The following is a 26,208-nucleotide window of genomic DNA, read 5'->3' as shown; positions in this document are numbered from 1 at the left end:
CTGACCTGGGTGTCAGATATCGGTGCAATCACAAAGGGGAAAGACGTAGTCATGAAGTCCGGAGTCAGGGCAGGCAGTGATCAAGCAAAGTCCGTAATCGAAGTCCAAGGTCAGGCAGACAAACATGAAAAATCTGTCAAATCAAGAAGCAGGGTCCAGTACACAGAAAAGCATAAACATCCAAAACACCTTTACACAACACAAGAAACTAGACAAGCTAGTGACCAAGATTGCTCAGGTGCCTTCCTGGGGAAGTAAGCAGCTTTAAATACTTCCTGCAACACAACCATAGGCTGGGGAGACAGAGGATGTGTACGTGCTGCCTTACAAGGGAGGAGAGACATGCCCAACAACAGTACAAGACTCAAGCAGGAAGTAAACTTTGGCAGGGAGCACAGATACAACAGTTAAGCTACCTGCTGCCCACGGTTGTCAGCATGACGCACGTTAGCAGAAGGGAATGAGGGAGCTCATGCCCGCGTGTAGGGCCAGCGGCACAGGCACGGAGCGCTGGGCTAACAATGGAATGTGCCTAAATTGATTTTAGGTGCCATAAGTTTCTTATTTTTTTGTTGTTGACTGAGCTGTGTGGGGACTTATGTTTTGCATGAGAAGCTGTAGGTCTTTTTTGTACCATTTTGGGGTACATATGACTTTTTTGATCAATTTTTATCACATTTTTTGGGAGGTGAGGTAGGAAAAATTGCAATTCAGTCAGTGTTTTTAATTTCTATTTCTTATGAGGTATTCCATGTGGTAAATATTATATCATAACTTTATTCTGTAGGTCGATACGGTTATGGCAATACCTCAGAAGTTAGATTTTGCATCGCCACATACTCATTACGGATGTGACGATACGAAACATTTGTAATGCATTTTCTTTTTCTTTTTAACCAATTATAAATATGTGGATACAGTAAAAAGCTATATATATTTTTTATTATTGAAATGTTTTTGTTTTTACTTTTATCACGTTTTCTTTTGTTAACTACTAACACTTTTTTTGTACCCTGTGGGTCTATTAGCTGTACAATAAACTGAAATAGTGTATTGCAGTATATTTTCACTTACACTAAGCCTGATCAGGCTCCTGCCTCTGGCAGGAGCTGTCTGACTGGTACATGGCAAGCCAGGAGGCTTTTGTAAAGCCTCCAGTTGCCATGGTAGTCATTGGGATGCTGCCACAGCAGTGCAGCAGCCAGATGGGAGAGGGAGAGAGCTCCCTCTGTTAAACCCTCAACCATCTGGATGCTGCCATGGCAGAACAGCGGCCCGATAGCAGAGTGAGGGACATCCTCTACAGACTGCTGCATGGAAGGGGTTCAATGGCCAACATCGGTGCCAGCACTGATGTCGGCCATTGCAGCAGAATGTTAGCTGTATGTTACAGATGACACTTGCTACGAAGGCTCTCAGCCATCCTGAAAATGATTGGGGGGGGGGTGATATTGGGGGGATGCTTAGCTATCATGAAAGTGAATTGGGGGATCAGTGACATTGGGGGGGGGCTGCGGGGCCCCATAGGGGCACAAAGAGGACTCGTATGACAGTGCAGCTTCTTTCTCCTCATCGGTCACTGACAGGATAAGGAGACTGCAGCTGTGCTTTTACATTTGAGCCTGCCGCCAAGCAGGCTCATGCTGGGATTGGTCAGTCAGATTTGACTGACCAATCATATTGATTGCAGAGCAGGGACCATGCTGATCGGTCCTCTGTCGGGTGCCCGGACCACTCAGCTGTCCGTGAAATCTGTTTACATGCCGGTGTCGGCATGCACAAAGCAGGTGACACTTGTAGTTCATGACATACTGTGTCCTTCATGCGGGAACTAGCATCAGATCATGACGTACACAATACTTCATGGGTCATTAAAGGGGTTTTCGCATCACATACAATGGGGGCCTATCGCTAGGATATGCCCCCATTGTCTTAAAGGTGTGGGTCACTCCTCTGGGACCCACACCTACAACGAGAATGGAGCAGGGAAATTAATGGAGGGCGCACTGCGCATGCGCAGCCACCCTCCATTCATTGCAAAGGGGCCGCCGAAAATAGCCAAGCGCTGGTTTGGCTATTTCCGTCTGCCCTATAGAAATGAATGGGAGCAGGGGCCGCGGATGCACGGTGTGCTCCCATTCACTTGTGTGGGAGCAGCGGGGAGCAGCGATTGGTGGTGGACGGACCCTGAGTTCGTCCTGCCACAGCTCTCCCAGCTCCGCTTTCCTCTCCACCTCTGGAAACCGCACCTATCAGACAATGGGGGCATATTCTAGCAATATGCACCCATTGTATGTGATGGGAATACCCCTTTAAGTGGTAAATGGTCTCCTTGTAGCATCCTCATTAGTGTTGAGCTTATTGAAGTCCACAAAGTGGACTTCGATCCGAATTTTAGGATAAATTCAATTTGCGGCGAAGCCAAATTTCCTCGTGCTTTGTGGTGGCGAATCGATTTAATCTGAACTAGTGTAAAAAAACAAAAAAATCATACTAACCCGATCTATTTGCTCACAACAGGCCAGCCTCCACCATCTTGTGTGAAGATCTCGCACAAGATCCTGTGCGCGGTGACATATGATGTCATCATGCCAGCCAGTGTGATGATGACATCATGAACTTTGCAAGATTTTGTGCCAGATCTTCAAGCAATTTTACACTCTGCTATTATCAGACGCCGCAATCATGTATGAACTCTGCATCTGGTACAATGACGGGGTGCGGTGCAATCGCCGCTCCCTGTCATTGAATCCACTACTTACAAAGAAATGCACTTCGTGATGAAATAATTCAACACAAAGCAATAAAAAAAAAAAAATTGTTGAAGCAGTCGAATCGAACTTTTGAATAATTTGCTCATCTCTAGTCCTCATCAATGGTCCCTCCTGTAGACTTGTGTGGATCACCACAAGTTGCTGTAGGTAGCCACTCGGCAGCCCCTCACACTTTCAAATCACAGTTTACCAGCTGGAGCTGTGTATCTTAGACCATGATTCCAACACTCACAGGAATATGGAGACACAAAGAGACAGAGCCTTGTGCAGGATCATTTAAAGGGAACCTGTCATCTGGAAAACGCGTATTAAACCGACCACAGTACCTTACAGGATTCCCCAGTGTGTTGCTAATCATGTTTTTCTTTCCTCTTTGTGTTTCTTCATACGGTTGGCGCTGTCTCCGAGTCAGGCTTGAAGTCAAGGGGGCAGCGGCCTCCTTGCTTCAAGTAAAGCTAAGCCCGCCCCTTACCCCTCCTCTACAATAAGATAGACATGCTGCCGTGATGCTGGGGTCGCGCTCTTCTAGCGCATGCGCAGTACGTTGCCTGTTACAGCGCGATCCTCACTCACCCGCCTGCCTTTTGCTGACTGCGGATACGCCGGCCAGTTCAATCGCGCGCCCGGCCGTCACACTGTAACATGCAGCGTACCGCGCATGTGCTAGAAGAGCATGATCCCGGCATCACGTCCATCTAATTGTAGAGGAGGGGTAAGGGGCGGGCTTAGCTTTACTTGAAGCAAGGAGGCCGCTGCCCCCTTGACTTCAAGCCTGACTCGGAGACAGCGCCAACCGTCATTAAAACAGCATTTTTAACAAGTATGAAGAAACACAAAGAGGAAAGAAAAACATGATTAGCAACACACTGGGGAATCCTGTAAGGTGCTGTTGTCGGTTTAATATGCGTTTTCCAGGTGACAGGTTCCCTTTAAGATAAAACAGCCTGCTGTATTTATTCAGAATAATCACAGGATAAACATGTAAAAAAACATGTAGTAAAATAGTAGAAATCCTGTTGAATCCATTGATTCCTATTATTTTGCTATCTACACCAACTTGTGGTGGTCCAAACAAAGTCTACAGGAGGGATTGTCAACAAGGACAGTGTCTACATTGCTGGTGAGTATATTGCTCCTTTTTGAGTAAGGGCTCATGCACACGGCCGTTGCCTGGGTCCGCAATGCAGAAGGTCTGGTGCTAAATGTTCTATTTTTTGCTCTATTATTTTTAAGTTTAATGGGTCTGGATCTGTCTGCGGAATCCGCACGGATGTTGCCCGTGCATTGGGGACCGCAAATTGAAGTCCCCAATGCACGGAATGGCCGACGAACGGCCGTGTGCATGAGCCCTTAAGCAGATGTTTTCACATTGACTGCACTGCTGACCCTTACTACTAAAGTTGAGGCCATTTTCAATTTACAGTATACTAACAGTGTTGTGCTTAGATTTTTAGGTTTACCTGTTGCACTCTGGGTCATTACTTGGTCTATGGTTATTTGTAGTTCTCATTGGTTTTACATTGCAGCCAGGGTAGTTTGCACCTAAACCCCCTTTTTAAACATAATTGTACTGTATGTGAATTGCTGTTTTTAATGCATTTTTAATATTGCCATTAAAAAAATACAACTCTAACCTAAAAATAACTAGTCAAGTCCAGCTCAAATGTTCAAGGAGTAAACTTTATTCCAGCGGCTTTAAAAACCGCAAGTTTTTAAAGCCGCTGGAATAAAGTTTGCTCCTTAAACATTTGATCTGAACTTCACAAGTTCTTTTTCGAGGTTTGATATAGTACAAACCAGGCGCTATGTCCGCGCTCGTGGCAAGAAGACGCAGGAGAGAGCTGTACTTTTCTGTTTTGTAACTTTAACCTAAGAACAATAAGTAAGTTCTCATACAGCTGCAATGCTTTCAAAAAGAAGGAATGAAAAAATGATAAACAATTATTATAAATGTATATTGTTTTTCTAAGGTGCTCAAGGAATTAAAGGAGAAAAGGGACTACCTGGTGCTACTGGGACACCAGGCATTGCAGGTGCAAAGGGCTCTGTTGGTGCAACAGGATCTCCAGGCAGTCAAGGTTTAAATGGAAGCCCAGGTGCAAAAGGAAACAATGGGAGTCCAGGTATATAAAAAAAAAACATACCTTATCTGAGGATTTCATTGATATAATAAACTCTTTATCAATATATCTTGTCCTAAGTAGTACATTTAACTCATTTGCAGTTTATATTCAAAGGTATTCAAGGAGTAAAAGGAGACAGAGGCCTTCCAGGCCCTTCAGGTGCTGCTGGTGCTCCTGGTATAGCAGGCGCTAAAGGAGCAACAGGAGCACCAGGTACTCCAGGAGCCAAAGGTGCAACTGGTGCTAAAGGAGACAAAGGAGATTTAGGTACGTTTGTTAGTAGTATGATAACATTTGTAGAGGTAACTTAAGAACAATGAGAAGCAATGCCAAAGCTCATTGTTCTCTTTTTCAGCATGTGGCTCCTGTATTACACTTGTTGATTTTTTGACAGATGATTGATAATGAGCATTTACAGTAATGCTCGTTAGCGCTCATCTGGAAGTGTAGTACTGATGCTCGTTCATCGGGCAATCCAAATCTTTTTACAGGTAAAAAAAATCATTGTATGCTGGCGGCAGATTGTGGAGTCTAATCACAATCTGCTGCCGGCAAACAATGATTCATTATAGGGAAGAGTGATGGTATAATAATCTCTCCTCCCCATACTGAGGAGGAGATCGCTGCATGTAATAGCAGCAGTCTCCTCCACTAACAAGCAGACTATTGCTGGGCAGGAACGCTTCCTTCTCGACAATCGCCTGTTAAATTGGGCTGTCTAATACAGCCTTTAAGCTGTTGCAAAAGTAAAACTCCAGGATATCAAAGTATGCTGGAAGTTGTAATTTCACAACAGCCATGTGTCAAAGACCACTGCCTTATGTCTGATTCATACATCATTGTTTTGTCAGTGATTTCCATAAGTGATTTTCAGCCCAAACCAGGAGCAGCTCTAAACACAGAACTGGTGCAGATATTTCCTTTATACCTTATGTCTGTGGAGGCTTCAATCCAGGTTTTGGCTCACAATCACTGATTAAAACACGGACGTGTGAATGAGGCTTTGAACAAACTTTTTTTATCTCTTCTCTTTTTGACAATGTTGTACCTCTATTTAACATATTTTAAAGATATATTTCTATACTTAAATGAAAATGCATTAATGAAAAAAAAATATTCAAAACTTTTTGATGTTCATTTACTGTGAGTTTTTTTTATTTTAGATGCTACTCTTTCAACAAAAATTGTAAACTTAGAAAACAAAGTATGAACTCAGCATCTGAGGGGTACAATGATGGGGACCGGTGCAATCGCTGATCCTTGTCATTGCATCCACTACTTACAAAGAAATGCCCTTCATGATGAAGTAATTCGTCACAAAGATATTATTTTGTAAAATTTGGTGAAGCAGTCGAATGGAAATTTTGAATAATTTTCTCATCTCTAGTCCTCATCAATGGTCCCTCCTGTAGACTTGTATGGATCACCACAAGTTGCTGTAGGTAGCCACTCGGCAGCCCCTCACACTTTCAAATCACAGTTTACCAGCTGGAGCTGTGTATCTTAGATCATGATTCCAACACTCACAGGAATATGGAGACACAAAGAGACAGAGCCTTGTGCAGGATCATTAAGATAAAACAGCCTGCTGTTTTTATTCAGAATATTCACAAGATGAACATCTTCTATAAAACATGTAGTAAAATAGTAGAAATCCTGTTGAATCCATGGATTCCTACTATTTTGCTATCTACACCAACTTGTGGTGATCCAAACAAAGTCTACAGGAGGGATCGTCAACAAGGACAGTGTCTACATTGCTGGTGAGTAGATTGCTCCTTTTTGAGTAAGGGCTCATGCACACGGCCGTTGCCTGGGTCCGCAATCCAGAAGGTCCGGTGCTAAATGTTCAATTTTTTGCTCTATTATTTTAAAGTTGAATGGGTCTGGATCTGTCTGCAGAATTGAAGTCCCCAATGCACGGAAGGGCCGACCAACGGCCGTGTGCATTAGCCCGTAAGCAAATTTTTTCACATTGACCCTTACTACTAAAGTAGAGACCTTTTTCAATTTAAACTAACAGTGTTGTGCTTAGATTTTTAGGTTTACCTGTTGCATTCCGGGTCAATACTTGGTCTATGGTTATTTGTAGTTCTCATTTGTTTTACATTGCAGCCATGGTAGTTTGCACCTAAACCCCCTTTTAAACATAATTGTACTGTATGTGCTTTCTTTTACCCTATGAAAAACAAACCCCTAAAATTTCTGAATTGCTGTTTTTAATGCATTTTCAATAATGTCATTACATAAATACAACTTTAACCTAAGAAAAATAAGTAAGTTCTCATACAGCTACAATGCTTTTAAAAAGAAGGGATGAAAAAATGAAAACCAATTATTATAAATGTATATTGTTTTTCTAAGGTGCTCAAGGAATTAAAGGGGAGAAGGGACTACCTGGTGCTACTGGGACACCAGGCATTGCAGGTGCAAAGGGCTCTGTTGGTGCAACAGGATCTCCAGGCAGTCAAGGTTTAAATGGAAGCCCAGGTGCAAAAGGAAACAATGGAAGTCCAGGTATATAAAAAAAAACATACCTTATCTGAGGATTTCATTGATATAATAAACTCTTTACCAATATATATTGTCCTAAGTAGTAAATGTAACTCATTTGCAATTTATATTCAAAGGTATTCAAGGAGTAAAAGGAGACAGAGGCCTTCCAGGCCCTTCAGGTGCTGCTGGTGCTCCTGGTATAGCAGGCGCTAAAGGAGCAACAGGAGCACCAGGTACTCCAGGAGCCAAAGGTGCAACTGGTGCTAAAGGAGACAAAGGAGGTTTAGGTACGTTTGTTAGTAGTGTGACAACATTTGTAGAGGTAACTTAAGAACAATGAGAAGCAATGCCAAAGTTCATTGTTCTCTTTTTCAGCATGTAGCTCCTGTATTACACTTGTTGATTTTTTGACAGATGATCGATAATGAGCGTTTATAGCAATGCTCGTTAGCGCTCATCTGGCAGTGTACTACTGATGCTCATTTATCGGGCAATCCAAATCTTTTGACAGGTTAAAAAATCATTGTTTGCTGGCGGCAGATTGTGGTGTCTAATCACGATCTGCTACTGGCAAACAATGATTCAGTATAGGGAAGAGTGATGGTATAATAATTAGTGATGAGCGGCATAGGCAATATTCAAATTCGCAATAATTCACAAATTTTTGGCCTAATATTCGCCATAAATTTGCAAATTCGAGAACTCGTGATCTCCAGTCATTGTTTACTTGATTGCGAAAATCGGCAATGTAATATTTTCACGATAAATTAGATTAGAATATTCAACAAGTGGCGATATTCATGATTAAAATTCGCGATTCGAATATTCAAGCTCAACACTAATAATAATCTCTCCTGCATGTAATAGCAGAAGTCTCCTCCACTAACGAGCAGACGATTGCTGGGCAGGAACTCTTCCTTCCTGACAATCGCCTGTTAAATCGGGCTGTCTAATACAGCCTTTAGACTGTTGCAAAAGTAAAACTCCAGGCTATTAAAGTATGCTGGGAGTTGTAATTTAACAACAGCCATAGGTCAAAGACCATTGCCTTATGTCTGATTCATACATCATTGTTTTGTCAGTGATTTCCATCATTGATTTTGAGCCAAAACCTGGAGCAGCTTTAAACACAGAGCAGGTGCAGATCATTCCCTTATACCTGATGTCTGTGGAGGCTCCAATCCTAGTTTTGGCTCACAATCACTGATGGAAATCACTGACCAATACACTGACGTGTTAATGAGGCTTTGAACAAACTTTTTTTTAATCTTTTCTCTTTATGACAATGTTGTACCTCTATTTAACATATTTTAAAGATAAATGTCTATACTTAAAAGAAAATGCATTAATGAATTTTTTTTTAAAACTATTTGATGTTCATCAATAAAGTGCAGTCATTGGGCTTGGACTCCCATATTGTTGAATGGATTAGGCAGTGGCTGAGGGACAGACAACAGAGGGTTGTAGTCAATGGAGTATATTCAGACCAAGGTCTTGTTACCAGTGGGGTACCTCAGGGATCTGTTCTGGGACCCATATTGTTTAATATCTTTATCAGCGAAATTGCAGAAGGCCTCAATGGTAAGGTGTGTCTTTTTGCTGATGACACAAAGATTTGTAACAGGGTTGATGCTCCTGGAGGAATACACCAAATGGAAAAGGACTTAGGAAAACTAGAGGAATGGTCAAAAATCTGGCAACTAAAATTTTATGTTGATAAGTGCAAGATAATGCACCTGGGACGTAAAAACCCAAGAGCAGAATATAAAATCAGTGATACAGTCCTAACCTCAGTATCTGAGGAAAGGGATTTAGGGATCATTATTTCAGAAGACTTAAAGGTAGGCAGACAATGTCACAGAGCAGCAGGAAATGCTAGCAGAATGCTTGGGTGTATAGCAAAAGGAATTACCAGTAGAAAGAGGGAGGTGCTCATGCCGCTCTACAGAGCACTAGTGAGACCTCATTTGGAGTATTGTGCTCAGTACTGGAGACCATATCTCCAGAAGGATATTGATACTTTGGAGAGAGTTCAGAGAAGAGCTACTAAACTGGTACATGGATTGCAGGATAAAACTTACCAGGAAAGATTAAAGGACCTTAACATGTATAGCTTGGAAGAAAGACGAGACAGAGGGGATATGATAGAAACTTTTAAATACATAAAGGGAATCAACAAGGTAAAAGAGGAAAGAATATTTCAAAGAAGAAAAACTGCTACAAGAGGACATAGTTTTAAATTAGAGGGGCAAAGGTTTAAAAGTAATATCAGGAAGTATTACTTTACTGAGAGAGTAGTGGATGCATGGAATAACCTTCCTGCAGAAGTGGTAGCTGCAAATACAGTGGAGGAGTTTAAGCATGCATGGGATAGGCATAAGGCCATACTTCATATAAGATAGGGCCAGGGGCTATCCATAGTATTTAGTATATTGGGCAGACTAGATGGGCTAAATGGTTCTTATCTGCCGACACATTCTATGTTTCTATGTTTCTATTTACTGTGATTTTTTTCATTTTAGATGCTACTCTTTCAACAAAAATTGTAAACCTAGAAAACAAAGTAGCCATTCTAGAAAAAAGTCTTCTTTCTCTCAAAAAAGGTAAATATTTTTCCCTGGCTTGATCATAAAAAATGGTTAATAACGTTAGTACATACGGTATTGTAAAAAACATTTTAGTCAGATTGTTCCAAGCCTCATGGAGAATTTACCACAGATCATATGTGGATGTCAGCTGGCTCAAATCCTTTTGTTTCTTCATGAAATCCCAGACACAAGTGAGGGAGAGGGAGGGAGTTAAACAACTGTACTAATGAATAGGGTTGAGCGAACCCGAACTGTATGGTTCGTACCGAACTTTAGGATTTTTTGACCCCGAACCCAAACATTTCATTAAGTGTTCGGTTCGGCAATTAGTTCAGTGTTCGGCAAATTAATGGCGCTTTTTTAAAGGCTGTAGGGCAGCCAATCAACAAGCATTTAACTCGTGTGCCCTTAGAAGCCATCACAGCCATGACCTCAAGAATTTTTTTTATATTTATGAAACTGGCACAGCCTTACTGTCAGTGAACCTAATTATTGACTATTGGCGGTTACATTATCAGCTGACATAAACCATCTGTTAGTTTGGTGGGTGAACGCAAAGAATGAGGAGAGTGTCAAATAAGTGATGTGGCCCTGGTCGTGGTGCTGCTGTTGTTGGTGGAGCTCTTGTTGCAGGGAGAGGACGTGGTCAATCTGTGCCAGCTACACGCACAAGTTAAACACCTTCCTCAGGTGCGAGTAGGCGGCAGAACCTTCAGCGGTATTTGGTAGGGATGAATGCAGCTCTACGAATGGTGAGGCCAGAAGAAGTACAGGCCATAGTACATTGGGTGGCTAACAGTGCCTCCAGTTCCTTTACATTGTCTCCCACCCAGTCCCCTGCTGAAAGACCAGAGTTGACACCTGCAGCCAATGGCCATCAGTCTTTCACCTCACCCCCTTGCAAATTAGCCAAGCAGTCTGAGCCCCAAGTCATGCAGCAGTCTCTTCTGCTTTTTGATGACTCTGCTAGCAGGGTTTCCCAGGCCCATCCACATAGTCCTGCCCCAGAAGTGGAAGAGATTGAGTGCAACCACTTATGTTTCAAGATGGGTACATGGAAGGACCACTGCAGCATGTCTCGGATGATGATGAAACACAGGTGTCAACTGCTGTGGCTTTCTGCAGTGTGCAGACCAACAAGGAGGGCAGGGGTGAAGACTGGGTGGAAGATGATGTGGAGAATGATGAGGTCCTTGATCCCACATGGAATCAAGGTCATGCGAATGACCTGTCTAGTTCGTAGGAAGAGGCGGTGGTCGCACAGAGCCACCAGCACAGCAGAAGAGGGAGCAGGGTGCAAAAGTGGAGCGGCCGTCCCCTAGACAGTGTGCATGCTACTGCCAACCGCACCAAGGGACCGAGCACACCAAAGCCAGCTCCAAGGAGTTCCCTAGCCTGGCAGTTCCTCAGGCAATGTGCTGACGACAAGACACAAGTGGTTTGCGCGCTGTGCAATCAGAGCCTGAAGCGAGGCAAAAACGTTCTCAACCTGAGCACAACCTGCATGACCAGGCATCTAAGTGCAAAGCACGAGCTGCAGTGGAGTAGACACCTCACAAACCAAGAAAGGTCTCTGGCTCCTCCTGCTTCCTCTTCTACTGCAGTCTTGGCCTCTTCATCCACCTCTGGAGTGACAGTGCCACCTGCCACCCCGCAAACAGAGGATGTGCCAGGAACGCCACCACCTTGGTCACCAAGCCAAGCATCTCTACAATGTCTAATGGAAGCGTTCAACTCTCTGTCTCCCAAACACTGGAGCGAAAGAGGAAGTACCCCCTACCCAACAGCGATCCCTGGACCTGAATGCCAGCATTTTAAAATTCCTGGCCGTTGAAATTCTGTCCGGTGGAGACGGAGAGTTTTAAAAACACCTTATGGAGGTGGCTGTCCCACAGTACGTCGTTCCCAGCCACCACTACTTTTCCAGGCGAGCCATCCCTTCCCTGCACATTCAAGTGGGGGACAAAATCAGGCGTGCACTGCGCAACTCCATCTGAGGCAAGGTCCACCTAAATACGGATACGTGGACCAGTAAGCGCGGTCAGGGACGTTATATCTCACTAACAGCACACTGGGTAAATGCAGTGGTGGCTGGGCCTGAGGCTGATAGAAGTTTGGTGCATGTCCTTCCACCACAGAGGATTGCAGGATGTTTCTCTTTGCCTCCTGTTGCTTTCTCCTCTAACTCTGCTTCCTCATCCTCTACCGCCTCCTCATCCGGTCAGCATAACACCTTCACCACCAACTTCAGCACAGCCAGGGGTAAACGACAGCAGGCAGTTTAAAAAACGTATCTGTTTGGGGGACAAAGCCCACACCGCGAAGGAGCTGTGGATGGCTATGGAACAACAGACCTATGAGTGCTTGGTGCCAGTGAGGCTCAAGCCCGGCCTGGTGGTGTGCGATAATGGGCGAAATCTCGTAGCAGCTCTGGGACTAGCCGGCTTGATGCACATCCCTTGCCTGGCGCATGTGCTGAATTTGGTGGTGCAGAAATTCCTAAAAAATTACCCCAATATATCAGAGCTGCTGCAGAAAGTGCAGGCCGTCTGTGCGCGCTTTCGACGTTCTCAACCTGCTGCTGCTCGCCAGTCAGCGCTGCAGCGTAACCGGCTCATATGCGACGTTCCCACAAGCTGGAACTCCAACAATGGATAGTGTTACTATACCACTTCTATGCCTCCTTTAAAAAACGCTTCGGGCGATGATGGAAAAGGATGTGGCAAAGGAGGAGGAGGAAGAGGGATCATTTACAAGGGTTTCAGGCCAGTCATTCACAAGTGGCTAAGAGGGTGGGTTCCTGCATCAACATACGCCAGGCACACAATTGTCCAGCCAGGGCACAGTTCTGGAGGATGATGAGGTGGAGGATGAGAAGGAGGAGATGGAGGAGGAGGAACTGTGTTTACAGCAGGGTGGCACCCAAACCAGCTCTAGGCCATCACTGGTGCATGGCTGGGAGGATACAGAGGACACAGACGATTAATCTCCCACAGATGACAGCTTGTCATTGCTTCAGGGCAGCCTGGGACACATGAGCGATTACATGCTGCAGTGTCTCTGCAACAACCGCCGAGTTGGACACATTCTAACTTGTGCTGATTACTGGGTGGCCACGCTGGGTGGAAGATGATGTGGAGGAAGATGAGGTACTAGACCCCACATGGAATCAAGGTCATGTGAGTGACGTGAGCAGTTTGGAGGAAGAGGCGGTGGTCTCTTCCCCCTCCGTTCATTCGATTCTTCTGCTTTAATAACTTGTCCCACATTGACCTCCCTTGGATGTGGTATCCCTTTCTCACGCTCCCTCTCCGGCATGGAACCCTGATTCCCCGTTACCCGTGATCACCATGGTAGGCGCATAAAAGAACATCGAAAGTTGATAGAGAAGATATCCAATTGGATCCGTGCGATCAGGCAAAAGTTATCTAGAGTCAACAAAGCGGCAGCAGGGCCTCTCCTGTATAATGTTTCCTAATCCAAAATACTGCAGTGACATTCCCTTAAATTTTTTATTACTCATTCCAATAACAGGGCATCTTAAGAGTCCTGTATTGTTATTTATCGTCACTAGTACCTCCCCGAGTCGGGAGTGGGTAATTGCTGCGCGCCCCCTCCTTTACTTGGATGCTTCTGTTTCAATAACTTGTCCCACATTTTCGCAAGATCACATTTCAGCCATTGACCTCAATTGGATGTAGTAGCCATTTCTCACGCTCCCTCTCCGGCATGGAACCCTGATTCCTCGTTACCCGTGATCACCATGATAGCCGCACAAAAGAACATCGAAAGTTGATTGAGAAGATTTCCAATTGGATCGTGGACGTCACGGGGACGTGCGACATGGTGGAGCAATATGTGTGCACACACCTACACGTACAGACTGATGAGTCTGTCCCCTTCAACTTCTGGGTCTCCAAATTGGGCACATGGCCTGAGCTTGCCCTTTACGCCTTGGAAGTGCTGACCTGCAGCCAGTGTATTGTCTGAACGTTTGTTTAGCACGGCAGGAGAGGGTTATCACAGACAAGTGCAGCCGCCTGTCCACAGTCAATGTGGACAAGCTCACTTTCAGTAAAATGAACCAGGCAGGGATCCCATAGGACTTGTCCGTACCTTGTACAGAATAGACATGTATGCCGGCCTCACCCAGCCATTGTTGTACTCCAGCGCACATTCTCTATCTTTAATTTTTTATATTTCCCAATGTTTTGGGGTCTACCCAAATTTAAACAAAAAAATAATAATAATGAAATAAAATTAAAAAACAAAAACCAGTGTTGGCTATCTCCTCCTCCTCCACCGTCGCTTGCACCTACACTGCCACATCCAGCGCCTCCTCAACCTCCTACTCCATATGGACCTCCTCCTCCAAAACAAAGATTAGAATTTTTTATTTTTACGTATTTTATGTTATTTTAAGTAATTTCCCTATCCACATTTGTTTGCAGAGCACTTACCATGCTCTTAACCACATTTTGCTGCCTTTTGCAGCCCTCTAGCCCTTTCCATGACTTTTTTGTGAAGTTCGGCCGAACCCATCGAGCCCGAACATCCAGGTGTCCTCTAAACTCTACTAATGAGCGCTCCACAATGGAAGCGCTCATTAGTAACAGTCCATATAGGAATCTACTGGCAAAAATCTCCAGTACCGGCAGCCACTAAGTTACCAGCTTGGCCGATGAGTTACCTACTCCCAGCATGCAACATTACTCCCAGCATGCCCAGGAGGAGGTATAAAAGGAGAGGACTACAAGTCCTAGCATGTCTATGCCATTATTATTTAATATCAAAGCACGTCACAGAAGGAGCTATGGTTTAAGAGCAGAGGACTATAACTCCCAGCATGTCTAGGCCATTATTATGTAATATAAGAGCACATTACAGGAGATATAAGAGGAGAGGACTACAATTGCCCACATGTCTAGGCCATTATTATTTAATATCAGAGCATGTTACACACGCACACACATTCCACATCCTGCCAATGCCCCTCTAAGTGCCCCCACAGTAAAAGTGACCCTCCATTGGTAACTGGTTATAAGGTGATGCCTTAGGGGCAAAGATGTTTGCACAATTTTAAACTGGTTGAACTTGATGGGCTTATGCCTTTTTTAACTGCACAAACTATGTAACATCAGTATTGACAGCCTTTATATGGCCCACATATCTTGTAGACCTTCTATAGTAAATGAAGGGGCATTTATATATTTATCCCTTGTTTAGAGGTGCTAACAAGCTTTGTTTTTCACACTATAGTAAATTAAGTGGCATATGAATGTGTTGGTCACTTGGGGAATCAAGCCAATGTGTATGCTCTGTGATAGCAATGTCACTGCTCAGTTCTATATTGTTAGGCTTTATTTACACATCCAGCGTTCGATCAGTGATTTCCATCAGTGATTGTGAGCCAAAACTAGGAGTTAAAGGGCTTCTGTCACCCCCTAACAGCAATTTTCAGTTTTGGACTTAATACATTTCTTAATGTACGCAGATTCCATATATACCCCTCTTACCTCTGGCTGTGCTGTAATGGTACTTTTGTGATATGCAAATTACTTCACTACCAGACTCTCTTCCGGGTGAAGGGCAGACGTCATCGGCGCACTGAGGGGGCAGCCAAGCGAGCGTCCTTCTCTCAGAGCATCTGCGCCGAATGAGGACCGATACGGCGCAGGATTTGAGCTGCAGGCAGGGCCAGCTGGAGGATGAGAGCACTCGCTGGCCCTGTCAATCAAGTGGAGGAGGGGCGTTTTTTCAGACCGAGGATGCGGCGGCTACCAGCAAGTCCACCCAACTTGCTGGTAGTGAAGAAATTTGCATATCACAAAAGTAAGATTTTTACTGAAATTACAGCATAGCCAGAGGTAAGAGGGGTATATATGGAATCTGCGTACATTAGCAAATATATTAAGTCCAAAACTGAAAATTGCTGTTTGGAGGGTGACAGAAGCCCTTTAAGACTACACAGAGATAAGGTGTAATAGAAAGATTTGCACCTGTTCTGTGTGTCTGACCCCCACCTGGTTGTGGCCTCATAATCACTATTGGAAAACACTGATTAAACACTTGTGTAAATAAGGCCTTAGGGCCATATTACACCAAAAGATTATCTGACAGATATCTGACAGATTACTTACTAATCATTTGTCAGATGGCCTATTACACACACAGATCTGTTGTTATATACATCAACTATTGGTCTGATTGGCCAGATATTAGTCAGATAATCTGTTGGTGTAATACAGCCCTTATTCTGCATTCCAGACTGTTTAGTTCACAATGTTGCCTAGACTAGATACAGCTGCATCCTCTTCTCAGCTTAAAGAAGGAATAGTTTTGCACTGGTTTGTGTTATGACCAGAGGGTGGGAACCCAAAGCTCCATGTGAACAACTCACTCTGAGGGCAATGTCTGAGCACAGCCAGTACCAGGTGCAATCTCAGAGAGGAATTAGAACACATCGGGACCAGAGTGTGAATCCACTGGACTGACCTCCAGTTGACACAATATACCCAGTGGATGCTGGGAGGCCAGAGACTGATCAGACGGTCAAGGTACGAAGGCAGAAGTCAGGGCAAGCAGCAGTCAGGCAATGTCCGTAAACGTAGATCAGGGTCAGGGCAGGCGGCAATCAGGCAAAGTCAGTAATACGTAATCCAAAATCCGGTACACAGAAAGACAAGAACCAACAGAACATCTTAGCTCAAACAGAGTAGCTAGAAACCTAAGTTTCTCAGGCATCTTCCTGCAGAAGGAGACGCCTTTAAATACCTCCTGAAGACCAGCCATAGTCTGGGGTAGATAGGAGACGTGCGCATGCTGTCTCACATAGGAAGAAGAGGCTGACTATTTTTCCTGTAGTGTGCAAGCACGACCACGACTGATGGATTGCAAGGTGGTCTGTAACCATGGAAACAAACAGTGTATAATGTGATGAAAATATGAATCCAGCCAGCAAAGGAAGCAATATGGACAATCACAATACATTAGCAAGTGCCTTGTATTAACTTTCTCTACATGATAAATGCCACTTGCTGAAATGAGACAACCTCTTTAAGGTCTGGCTGTCTTCTAAATATATCCGGCTTTAATGCCAGGATGAAATTGAGGAGGACTCCTGCTCCTCCTATCTGCAAAGTCCTTAATTTTTGCAGCTGTTTCCTTCAAGGCAATCTCGGTTTCCTTCCAAATCTTAAAAAAATCTCCAGTATAAGGAAGACCCAAAGTATATGGTACTGGAAGTGGGATATTTGGTTGCTGCACATAAACAATGAAGAACAGTGATTTCTGGGAGGCTTTGTTGACATGATAACTATAGGACCCAGTCGTCATGATGGAGATTAACAAAATGGCGCAGAAAATTTGTAAGGATCTGGTTGACCTGCTCCACTTGGCCATTAGACTGAGGATGATATGCTGACGGGAAGTCCAGAGACACATTCAACAGCTTGCAAAGTGTCCTCCAAAACCTAGAAGTGAATTGAATGCCTCTATCGGAGACAATACAATGAGGAAAACCATGAAGATGGAAAATGTGATGGATGAATCTCTTGGCCAGTTGAGGAGCTGAAAAGGAAGACCTGATGGAGGGACAAAATGCGTCATTTTGGAAAATCTGTCCACGACTAACCAAATGACGGAACAGCCAGAAGAAACAGGCAAATCTGTGATAAAATCCATGGCTATTTGCTTCCAGGAATCCTCAATAAAAAGAAGCAGGAAACCAGCAGGGCGCTGTTTAGGCATCTTATTCTGTGCACACAAGGGACAAGACAAAATCTCGAATATCCTTCCGCATGGATAACCACCAGTACCATTGAGCAATGAATTGGAAGGTCTTTTGCTGATTGTCATGACCTGCGACTTTCCAGGAGTGACCCCGGTGTAGGACCCATCTACTGAGAGACTCAGCAACAAAAGTCTTTGCAGGTGGGATCTCAGATAACTTGACAGGGGAAACAGCAATCTTAGCTGGATCAATGATGCGTTGAGGCTCCTCTCCTGACCAGTTTAATCAAAAGACCTGGAAAGAGTATCTGCTTTGATGTTTTTATCTGTCGCTCGGAAGTGGAGAAAGAAATCAAAGCGGGCAAAGAGCAATGAGCATCTAGCTTGACAAGGATTAAGTCTTTGTGCAGACTGCAAATCGGTAAGATTCTTGTGATCAGTATAGATCACCACATGATCAGCTGCTCCCTCCAGAAGGTAACTCCATTCCCCCAGTGCTATCTTGATGTCCAACAACTCTCTGTCCCTAATCGATTAGTTGTGCTCAGGAGCAGAGAAGGCTCTGGAGAAGAAGCCACAGGTTGTCATCTTGCCAGAGGAAGATATTTGTGACAGCACCGCCCCAGCCCCAATATACGATGCACCCACCTCAAGAAAAAATTGCTTAATTGCATCAGGACATTGGAGCACAGGAGCCATAGAGAAGGTCTTCTTTAGAGCTTGAAAGGCCGATTCAGCCTCAGCTGTCCAATTCTTGGGATTCACTCCTTTGAAGGTCAAGGCTGAGATGAGAGCTGTCAAAAACAAGAAATTAGGCACAAACTAGAGGTAATAGTTGACAAACCCCAGGAAACGCTGGATTGCTTTCAAACCAGAAGGACGAGGCCACTTTAAAATCGCTTGTCAGGATCTATCTGTAGGCCAATATCAGAAATTATATATCCCAGAAATCGGAGGACTGCTCAAAAATAAATTTTTCGATCTTCGAATTCAGATAATTCTCTCTTAATCTTAGCAAGACCTGACAGACTTGTGTCTGGTGGGAAGCCAAATCTGGAGAGAAAACAAGAATGTTGTCAAGGTACACCACAATTCAGGAATAGAGGAAGTCTCTGAAGATGTAATTCATAAACTCTTGGAAGACTGCTGGGGCATTGCTTAGGCCAAAGGGCATCACCAAGTACTCATAGTGACCATCTTGGTTGTTAAAAACGGTCTTCAGCTCATCCCCTTGATGGATCCTGATCAAGTTAGATGCTCAAAGTATATCTAATTTGGAGAAGATCTTTGCTCTCCTGAGGCAGTCGAACAACTTAGGAATTGGAGGAAGAGGATATTTGTCAAGTGAATGGGGGTGAGCGTGATACTGAGTACAGCTGCCATACAATGGACGACGCTGTGCTTGGTAGGCTCACAGGATTGCTGCTACCTTTTCAAAACAGCTGATTGGCAGGGGTGCCGGGTGTTGGACCTCCATGATCAGAAACTGATGACCTATACAGAGGATAGGTCATCAGTTAATAAATCCCAGAAAACCCTTTTAACTTGGTATCTGTTAATCTCTGTGTTCACAGAAGCTTAGTCTTAACGCTTTTTCATACGTCAATATTTGGTCAGTGATTTCCTTCAGTGACTGTGAGCCAAAACCAGGATTAGAGCCTACACAGAGAAAAGGTCTAAGGGAAATATCCGCACCTATTCTGTGTTTAGAGCCACACCTGGTTTTGGCTCAAAATCACTGAGGGAAATCACTGGCTGAACACTGACTGTGTGAATAAGACATTATATTGAGTACCTGACTTTCTGTGAACTACAGTATTTGTTGTATAACTAGTCCCTCCTGATCCTCCCTGCTTCTTCCATTCTCTTCCTCGCCCTCCCATTATTTTCCTCTCTGACTTGTAGCACTGCATCTGTGACCTCCACTCCATGAGGGGTCAAATAATAGGGCACAGTGGAACTTGCATTACTAGGCAGTGAGTCAGGCAGCATAACAACGCTGGGGTGGGATTTTCATTTCACTGAATGCAGCAGAAAATCAGGCCAAACTGGTGCACATGCAAACTGGTGCAATTTTTACAGTCAGTAAATGCATATTATGGCTATAGTACACAATACTGTAAAACGTGGACTGTATTCTAGCTTAACAAAATCCTGCAGTGCTATTGTAAGTTGTTTTTTTTTTTTTACATAAAGCTGCATCAGTCCTGTAAGGCTAAATTTTGCCTTTTTATTGAAATGAAATACATTTTGCTTCATGAACATTTACTAAACTTACTTGCAAAATACGATTGCCGTGAAAACATGCGATCCTGTGGTTTTCTGTTAATTCTTTTTACACTACATGTTACAAAATTGTACCGTAAACTCAAACTTCCTTTCTTTGACAGTGAGCTATTTCCAAAGTGGAGTTGTGACATCTGGAAACAAACTATATGTGACAAATGGAATGGAAGCTAATTACAATGCAGCCAAAGCTTTTTGCCAAGGAGCCCAAGGAATGATAGCCACACCACTCAACAGTGCTGAAAATGCTGCCATACAGCAAATTGTGAAGGCTAGAGGAAAAAGAACCTTTCTTGGCATTAATGATGAAAAAGAAGAAAATAAATATGTATACTCTAATGGCAACCAAATTACTTATAAGAACTGGCATCCAAATGAGCCTAATGGTGGCCGAAAGGAAAACTGCGTAGAATTAATTGAACAAGGACAATGGATTGATAGATCTTGTGAACACAGAAATATTATTGTCTGTGAATTCTAGGAATAAAGCATAATTTCCTTTTTTACCTGCTGTACTCAGTCAATGCAGAGGGAAATGGAAATTAGTGAATAAATGAAGTCAGATTCACACTATATTTTAAATCCTATTAAGGCCTCATGCACACGATCGTTCCGTTTTTTGCGGTCCGCAAATTGCAGATCTGCAAAACACTGAAGCCGCCCATGTGCCTTCAGCAATTTGCGGAACAGAACAGGTGGCCCAGAAATGCCTATTCTTGTCTGCAAAACAGACCAGAATAGGACATGTTATATTTTTTTTGCGGGGCTACAGAACGGAGCAACAGATGCAGACAGCACATAGAGTGCTGTCCGCATCTTTAGCGGACCCATTGAAGTGAATAGGTCCACACCCGAGCAGCAAAAACTGCGGCTCGGATGCGGACCAGAACAACGGTCGTGTGCATAAGACCTAAAAGACAGGGGCGTAATTACCATAGCGGCAGACCAGGCGACTGCTATGGGGCCCAGGGCAAGAGGGGGCCCAGTTGTAGTTGGAGTATATCGTCTTCTACTAGTGGTGAAAACTTGGTCAGGACTCTACCCTCTAAAGGAACAACTTTTAGCAAATGAGGCAGTGGAAAAATGGCCCATGGGTCAATGAAACGGGTTTAGGCGGAAACCCTTCTGTCCTGTGTAGGGGGCCTGGTTTGATCCTTGCTATGTACGCCACTGTTAAAAGGTACTGTTTTTTTGTCAAATGTATCATTTTATACAGAATACGACAGAAAATTCAGAACCATGATGCAAACTCATGCCAAATCATTCAGATCCCATATTCAGACCCACAATGTAACTCAGACCCAGACCAAAAATGCACACCAATGACTTAAACCACCAACATTTATTCAGACGCCAGATTTAAACCAATAATGTAATTCAGATTCTATAAACAGACCCACAATGTAACTCAGACCACAGACTTAGACCCCCAAAATAAATTCTGAGACCCCAGACTGAGACCCCTAAAATGAATTCAGAACACCCCCCCAACACTATCAACAGAGTGTAAAACATAAGAGCTTAGAACACTAGAAGGTAGTAAGTATAAGAAATCCAGTGGTCATGCATTAAAGTTTATTGCCACAGGGAGAGGAGATTGAACTTGTGCCAAACACCCCTGGCTCCAATTATTTCCTATTTGAACAAAAGATTATTCACATGAAATATAAGTTCTTGATGACATTGGGCAGTTCCTGTACACTTTATTTTACCAAGGGAAATCCACAAAGACCTGTCTCATTTAAACAGGTTCTAAAGGATTTGTAAAATATGGCTCCTTTCTTCCGCAAACAGTTCTGTGGGTTGAGTCTGGTATTATAGTTCCGTGCTGCTTATGGAACAAATGGCCCAAATTTGGCAAAAGGTTCATGTACACGGCCGTGTTTTGTGGGCCGCAAATCTCTGATCCGCAAAACATGGATACTGGCAGAGCGTACACCGCCATATTTTCTTTTACTCCTGCAGAAATGTCTTATTCCACGTTCTATTTGTTTGTGGGATTGGATGCAGACTGAATCTGCGGCTGTGTACATGAGGCCTTATCCTGAAGAGTCCCTTTTAAGACTAGAACAAGCTTTGTACACCAACTGAACAGATAGCTAGTGCTTGAAGACCTGAGCTCAAATGTTGGAGAATAGTGATGTCTGCTGTGTGTGTGAATGAACTACATGTAATTTTACTTCCTAAAAGGTGCAACTTTGTATGTTGCTAAAAATGGTTGCTGGTTGTATAATCTATTATAATCTATTATGCCTATACTGTAAATCAAAAGGACATCAATATAAAGGAGACAATTTAGGGTCCATTCAGATGTCTGAAGAATGGGTCTGGATCTGTTCCGCAACATTGCGGAACAAATCCAGATCCATTCATTCTCTATGGGGCCGGAAGAGATGCGGACAGCACACAGTGTGCTGTTCGCATCCGCATTTCCGGAATGCGGCCTAGATCTTCCGGTCCACGGCTCCCGAATAAAAGTAGAACATGTTCTATTCTTGTCCGCAATTGCGGTCAAGAATAGGCAGTTCTATGGGGGTGCCGGCCGTGTGTATTGCGGATCCTTATAGTAATTAGCAAATACTTAAAATTCAATAATTTATTGTGATTTTTTTTTCCAGATGATTTTCTGGAAATATAATTTCAGACAAGGAATGTACTTGTGTATACTGTAATTATGATATCATTATTTTGAGCACAAAAAAAAACCCAAAAAACTTTTACACAAGCGTGACATATTAGGTCTGGATGCGTTCAAGCAAGTTCAGTCAGTTTTGTCTGTGATTGTGTTCAATGTGTTTTGATGCGTTTTTCACGCGTGTGACAACAACATCTCCTGGCAACCATTAGTGAAAAACGCATTGCATCCATTATTTCACTAAAGCCCCATTCACTTCTGAGGGGCCAGGGCTGCATGAAAAACTTAGAATATAGAACATGCTGCTTTTTTCTACTAGTGGTGAAAACTTGGTCAGGACTCTACCCTCTAAAGGAACAACTTTTAGCAAATGAGGCAGTGGAAAAATGGCCCATGGGTCAATGAAACGGGTTTAGGCGGAAACCCTTCTGTCCTGTGTAGGGGGCCTGGTTTGATCCTTGCTATGTACGCCACTGTTAAAAGGTACTGTTTTTTTGTCAAATGTATCATTTTATACAGAATACGACAGAAAATTCAGAACCATGATGCAAACTCATGCCAAATCATTCAGATCCCATATTCAGACCCACAATGTAACTCAGACCCAGACCAAAAATGCACACCAATGACTTAAACCACCAACATTTATTCAGACGCCAGATTTAAACCAATAATGTAATTCAGATTCTATAAACAGACCCACAATGTAACTCAGACCACAGACTTAGACCCCCAAAATAAATTCTGAGACCCCAGACTGAGACCCCTAAAATGAATTCAGAACACCCCCCCAACACTATCAACAGAGTGTAAAACATAAGAGCTTAGAACACTAGAAGGTAGTAAGTATAAGAAATCCAGTGGTCATGCATTAAAGTTTATTGCCACAGGGAGAGGAGATTGAACTTGTGCCAAACACCCCTGGCTCCAATTATTTCCTATTTGAACAAAAGATTATTCACATGAAATATAAGTTCTTGATGACATTGGGCAGTTCCTGTACACTTTATTTTACCAAGGGAAATCCACAAAGACCTGTCTCATTTAAACAGGTTCTAAAGGATTTGTAAAATATGGCTCCTTTCTTCCGCAAACAGTTCTGTGGGTTGAGTCTGGTATTATAGTTCCGTGCTGCTTATGGAACAAATGGCCCAAATTTGGCAAAAGGTTCATGTACACGGCCGTGTTTTGTGGGCCGCAAATCTCTGATCCGCAAAACATGGATACTGGCAGAGCGTACACCGCCATATTTTCTTTTACTCCTGCAGAAATGTCTTATTCCACGTTCTATTTGTTTGTGGGATTGGATGCAGACTGAATCTGCGGCTGTGTACATGAGGCCTTATCCTGAAGAGTCCCTTTTAAGACTAGAACAAGCTTTGTACACCAACTGAACAGATAGCTAGTGCTTGAAGACCTGAGCTCAAATGTTGGAGAATAGTGATGTCTGCTGTGTGTGTGAATGAACTACATGTAATTTTACTTCCTAAAAGGTGCAACTTTGTATGTTGCTAAAAATGGTTGCTGGTTGTATAATCTATTATAATCTATTATGCCTATACTGTAAATCAAAAGGACATCAATATAAAGGAGACAATTTAGGGTCCATTCAGATGTCTGAAGAATGGGTCTGGATCTGTTCCGCAACATTGCGGAACAAATCCAGATCCATTCATTCTCTATGGGGCCGGAAGAGATGCGGACAGCACACAGTGTGCTGTTCGCATCCGCATTTCCGGAATGCGGCCTAGATCTTCCGGTCCACGGCTCCCGAATAAAAGTAGAACATGTTCTATTCTTGTCCGCAATTGCGGTCAAGAATAGGCAGTTCTATGGGGGTGCCGGCCGTGTGTATTGCGGATCCTTATAGTAATTAGCAAATACTTAAAATTCAATAATTTATTGTGATTTTTTTTTCCAGATGATTTTCTGGAAATATAATTTCAGACAAGGAATGTACTTGTGTATACTGTAATTATGATATCATTATTTTGAGCACAAAAAAAAACCCAAAAAACTTTTACACAAGCGTGACATATTAGGTCTGGATGCGTTCAAGCAAGTTCAGTCAGTTTTGTCTGTGATTGTGTTCAATGTGTTTTGATGCGTTTTTCACGCGTGTGACAACAACATCTCCTGGCAACCATTAGTGAAAAACGCATTGCATCCATTATTTCACTAAAGCCCCATTCACTTCTGAGGGGCCAGGGCTGCATGAAAAACTTAGAATATAGAACATGCTGCTTTTTTCACGCAACGCAGAACTGATGCGTGAAAAAAAAACGCTCATGTACACAGACCCATTGAAATGAATGGGTCAGGATTCAGTGCAGGTGCTATGCGGCACGCATTGCACCCATGTGGAAAACTTGCTTGTGTAAAAGGGGCCTTACAGTGTAATTTAACATGCATAGCTTAATGCACAAGTATATATTCTGTTTATTATCAATTTAAATATAATAAACCCAAAAATAAAGTTTATTTTTGCGATATTTCAAATAAATGCAGTCTGTGGCTTTATTAATTAGAAGAACATTTTGGTGTTATGGTATATTGAAGGGGTTTTCTGGGAGTAGAATATTGATGACCTGTCCTCAGGAAAGGTCTTCAATGGTGTTGATCACGAATATTCGAATCGTGAATATTAATCGTGAATATCAGCACTTTGAAAATTTGCTAATATTTAGAATAAAGTGATATATATTCGTAATTTTGAATATTCTAGATTTTTTTTTTTTATCAGTAACCTCCCTCTTGCTTATGGGACAATGAGAAGGCTGCAATGTCTTTGTCTGAGCTTAGCAACATCCTTGGCAACAACTAGGAAAGTTGCCTGCCCCTTACTATATAAGAAACTCCCCAGCAGCCATTTTCTCCAGTTTTTTTAAAGTTCTGAGAACGAGCAGTGTCATTGTGCTCTGTGCTTTCCCCACTACATTAGATAGATAGTTAAATAGCTTATATATATAATACAGATAGTGGGAGATAGTCAGTGTAGGTTATATCCTGATATAGTGTAGCTGTTGCAGTGCAGGGTGTTAGGTAGTGTGATAGGTTCTCCTGTCCATACATACATGCAGACCTGCTAAAATGTGAAGTTTCACGTATTGTGCCAAAATAGTCACATCGTTGGTGGCGATTTGCGCAATCGCCAATATATTGGAGCACTCTAACTGCATATAAAGCCATTTTTAATGTTCTGCCATGTCAACCATTTTCTCCAGTCTCAGGAAACTTCTAGCAGCTTGGAAAATGTAGCAAAAGTGACCCACGCCTGTATTTCGCACGCATTGCATGAATATTACATTGCTGATTTTTCACGATCAAAAAAATTATCTTGAATTTGCAAATTTATGACAAATATTCGCCCAAATATTTGTGAAATATCGCAAATTTGAATATAGCCCCTGCCGCTTATCACTAGTCTTCAATGTCTGATGGGTGAGCTCTGCAGCCTCTTCAAACAGCTGATTGTTAAGTCGGACCCCCAGCAATCAGATATTGATGATGTATTCCAAGGATAGACCATCAATATTAAACTCCTGGAAAACTACTTTAAAGGAGTTAACCCACAA

General features: G+C 43.0%; 1 protein-coding gene across 1 annotated transcript in view; it reads left to right on the top strand.

Annotated features, from left to right (window-relative positions):
* The window catches only part of LOC122941579 (pulmonary surfactant-associated protein D-like), a 41,087-nt gene extending 20,432 nt beyond the window's left edge, over nt 1-20,655 (top strand). Inside the window, exons 5-10 of the mRNA XM_044298928.1 lie at nt 4,745-4,897; nt 5,012-5,164; nt 7,262-7,414; nt 7,528-7,680; nt 9,916-9,996; nt 20,103-20,655. Of these exons, the coding sequence (XP_044154863.1) occupies nt 4,745-4,897; nt 5,012-5,164; nt 7,262-7,414; nt 7,528-7,680; nt 9,916-9,996; nt 20,103-20,479 (1,070 nt within the window). The 3' untranslated portion in view covers nt 20,480-20,655. The remainder of the gene's footprint in view (nt 1-4,744; nt 4,898-5,011; nt 5,165-7,261; nt 7,415-7,527; nt 7,681-9,915; nt 9,997-20,102) is intronic.
* Nucleotides 20,656-26,208: the final 5,553 nt, after the last annotated feature.

This window comes from Bufo gargarizans, chromosome 6, assembly GCF_014858855.1.
Source record: "Bufo gargarizans isolate SCDJY-AF-19 chromosome 6, ASM1485885v1, whole genome shotgun sequence".
NCBI classification, from domain to species: Eukaryota; Metazoa; Chordata; class Amphibia; order Anura; family Bufonidae; genus Bufo; species Bufo gargarizans.
Note: the sequence above shows the minus strand (reverse complement) of the source record. Positions and strands in the feature narration are given on the sequence as shown.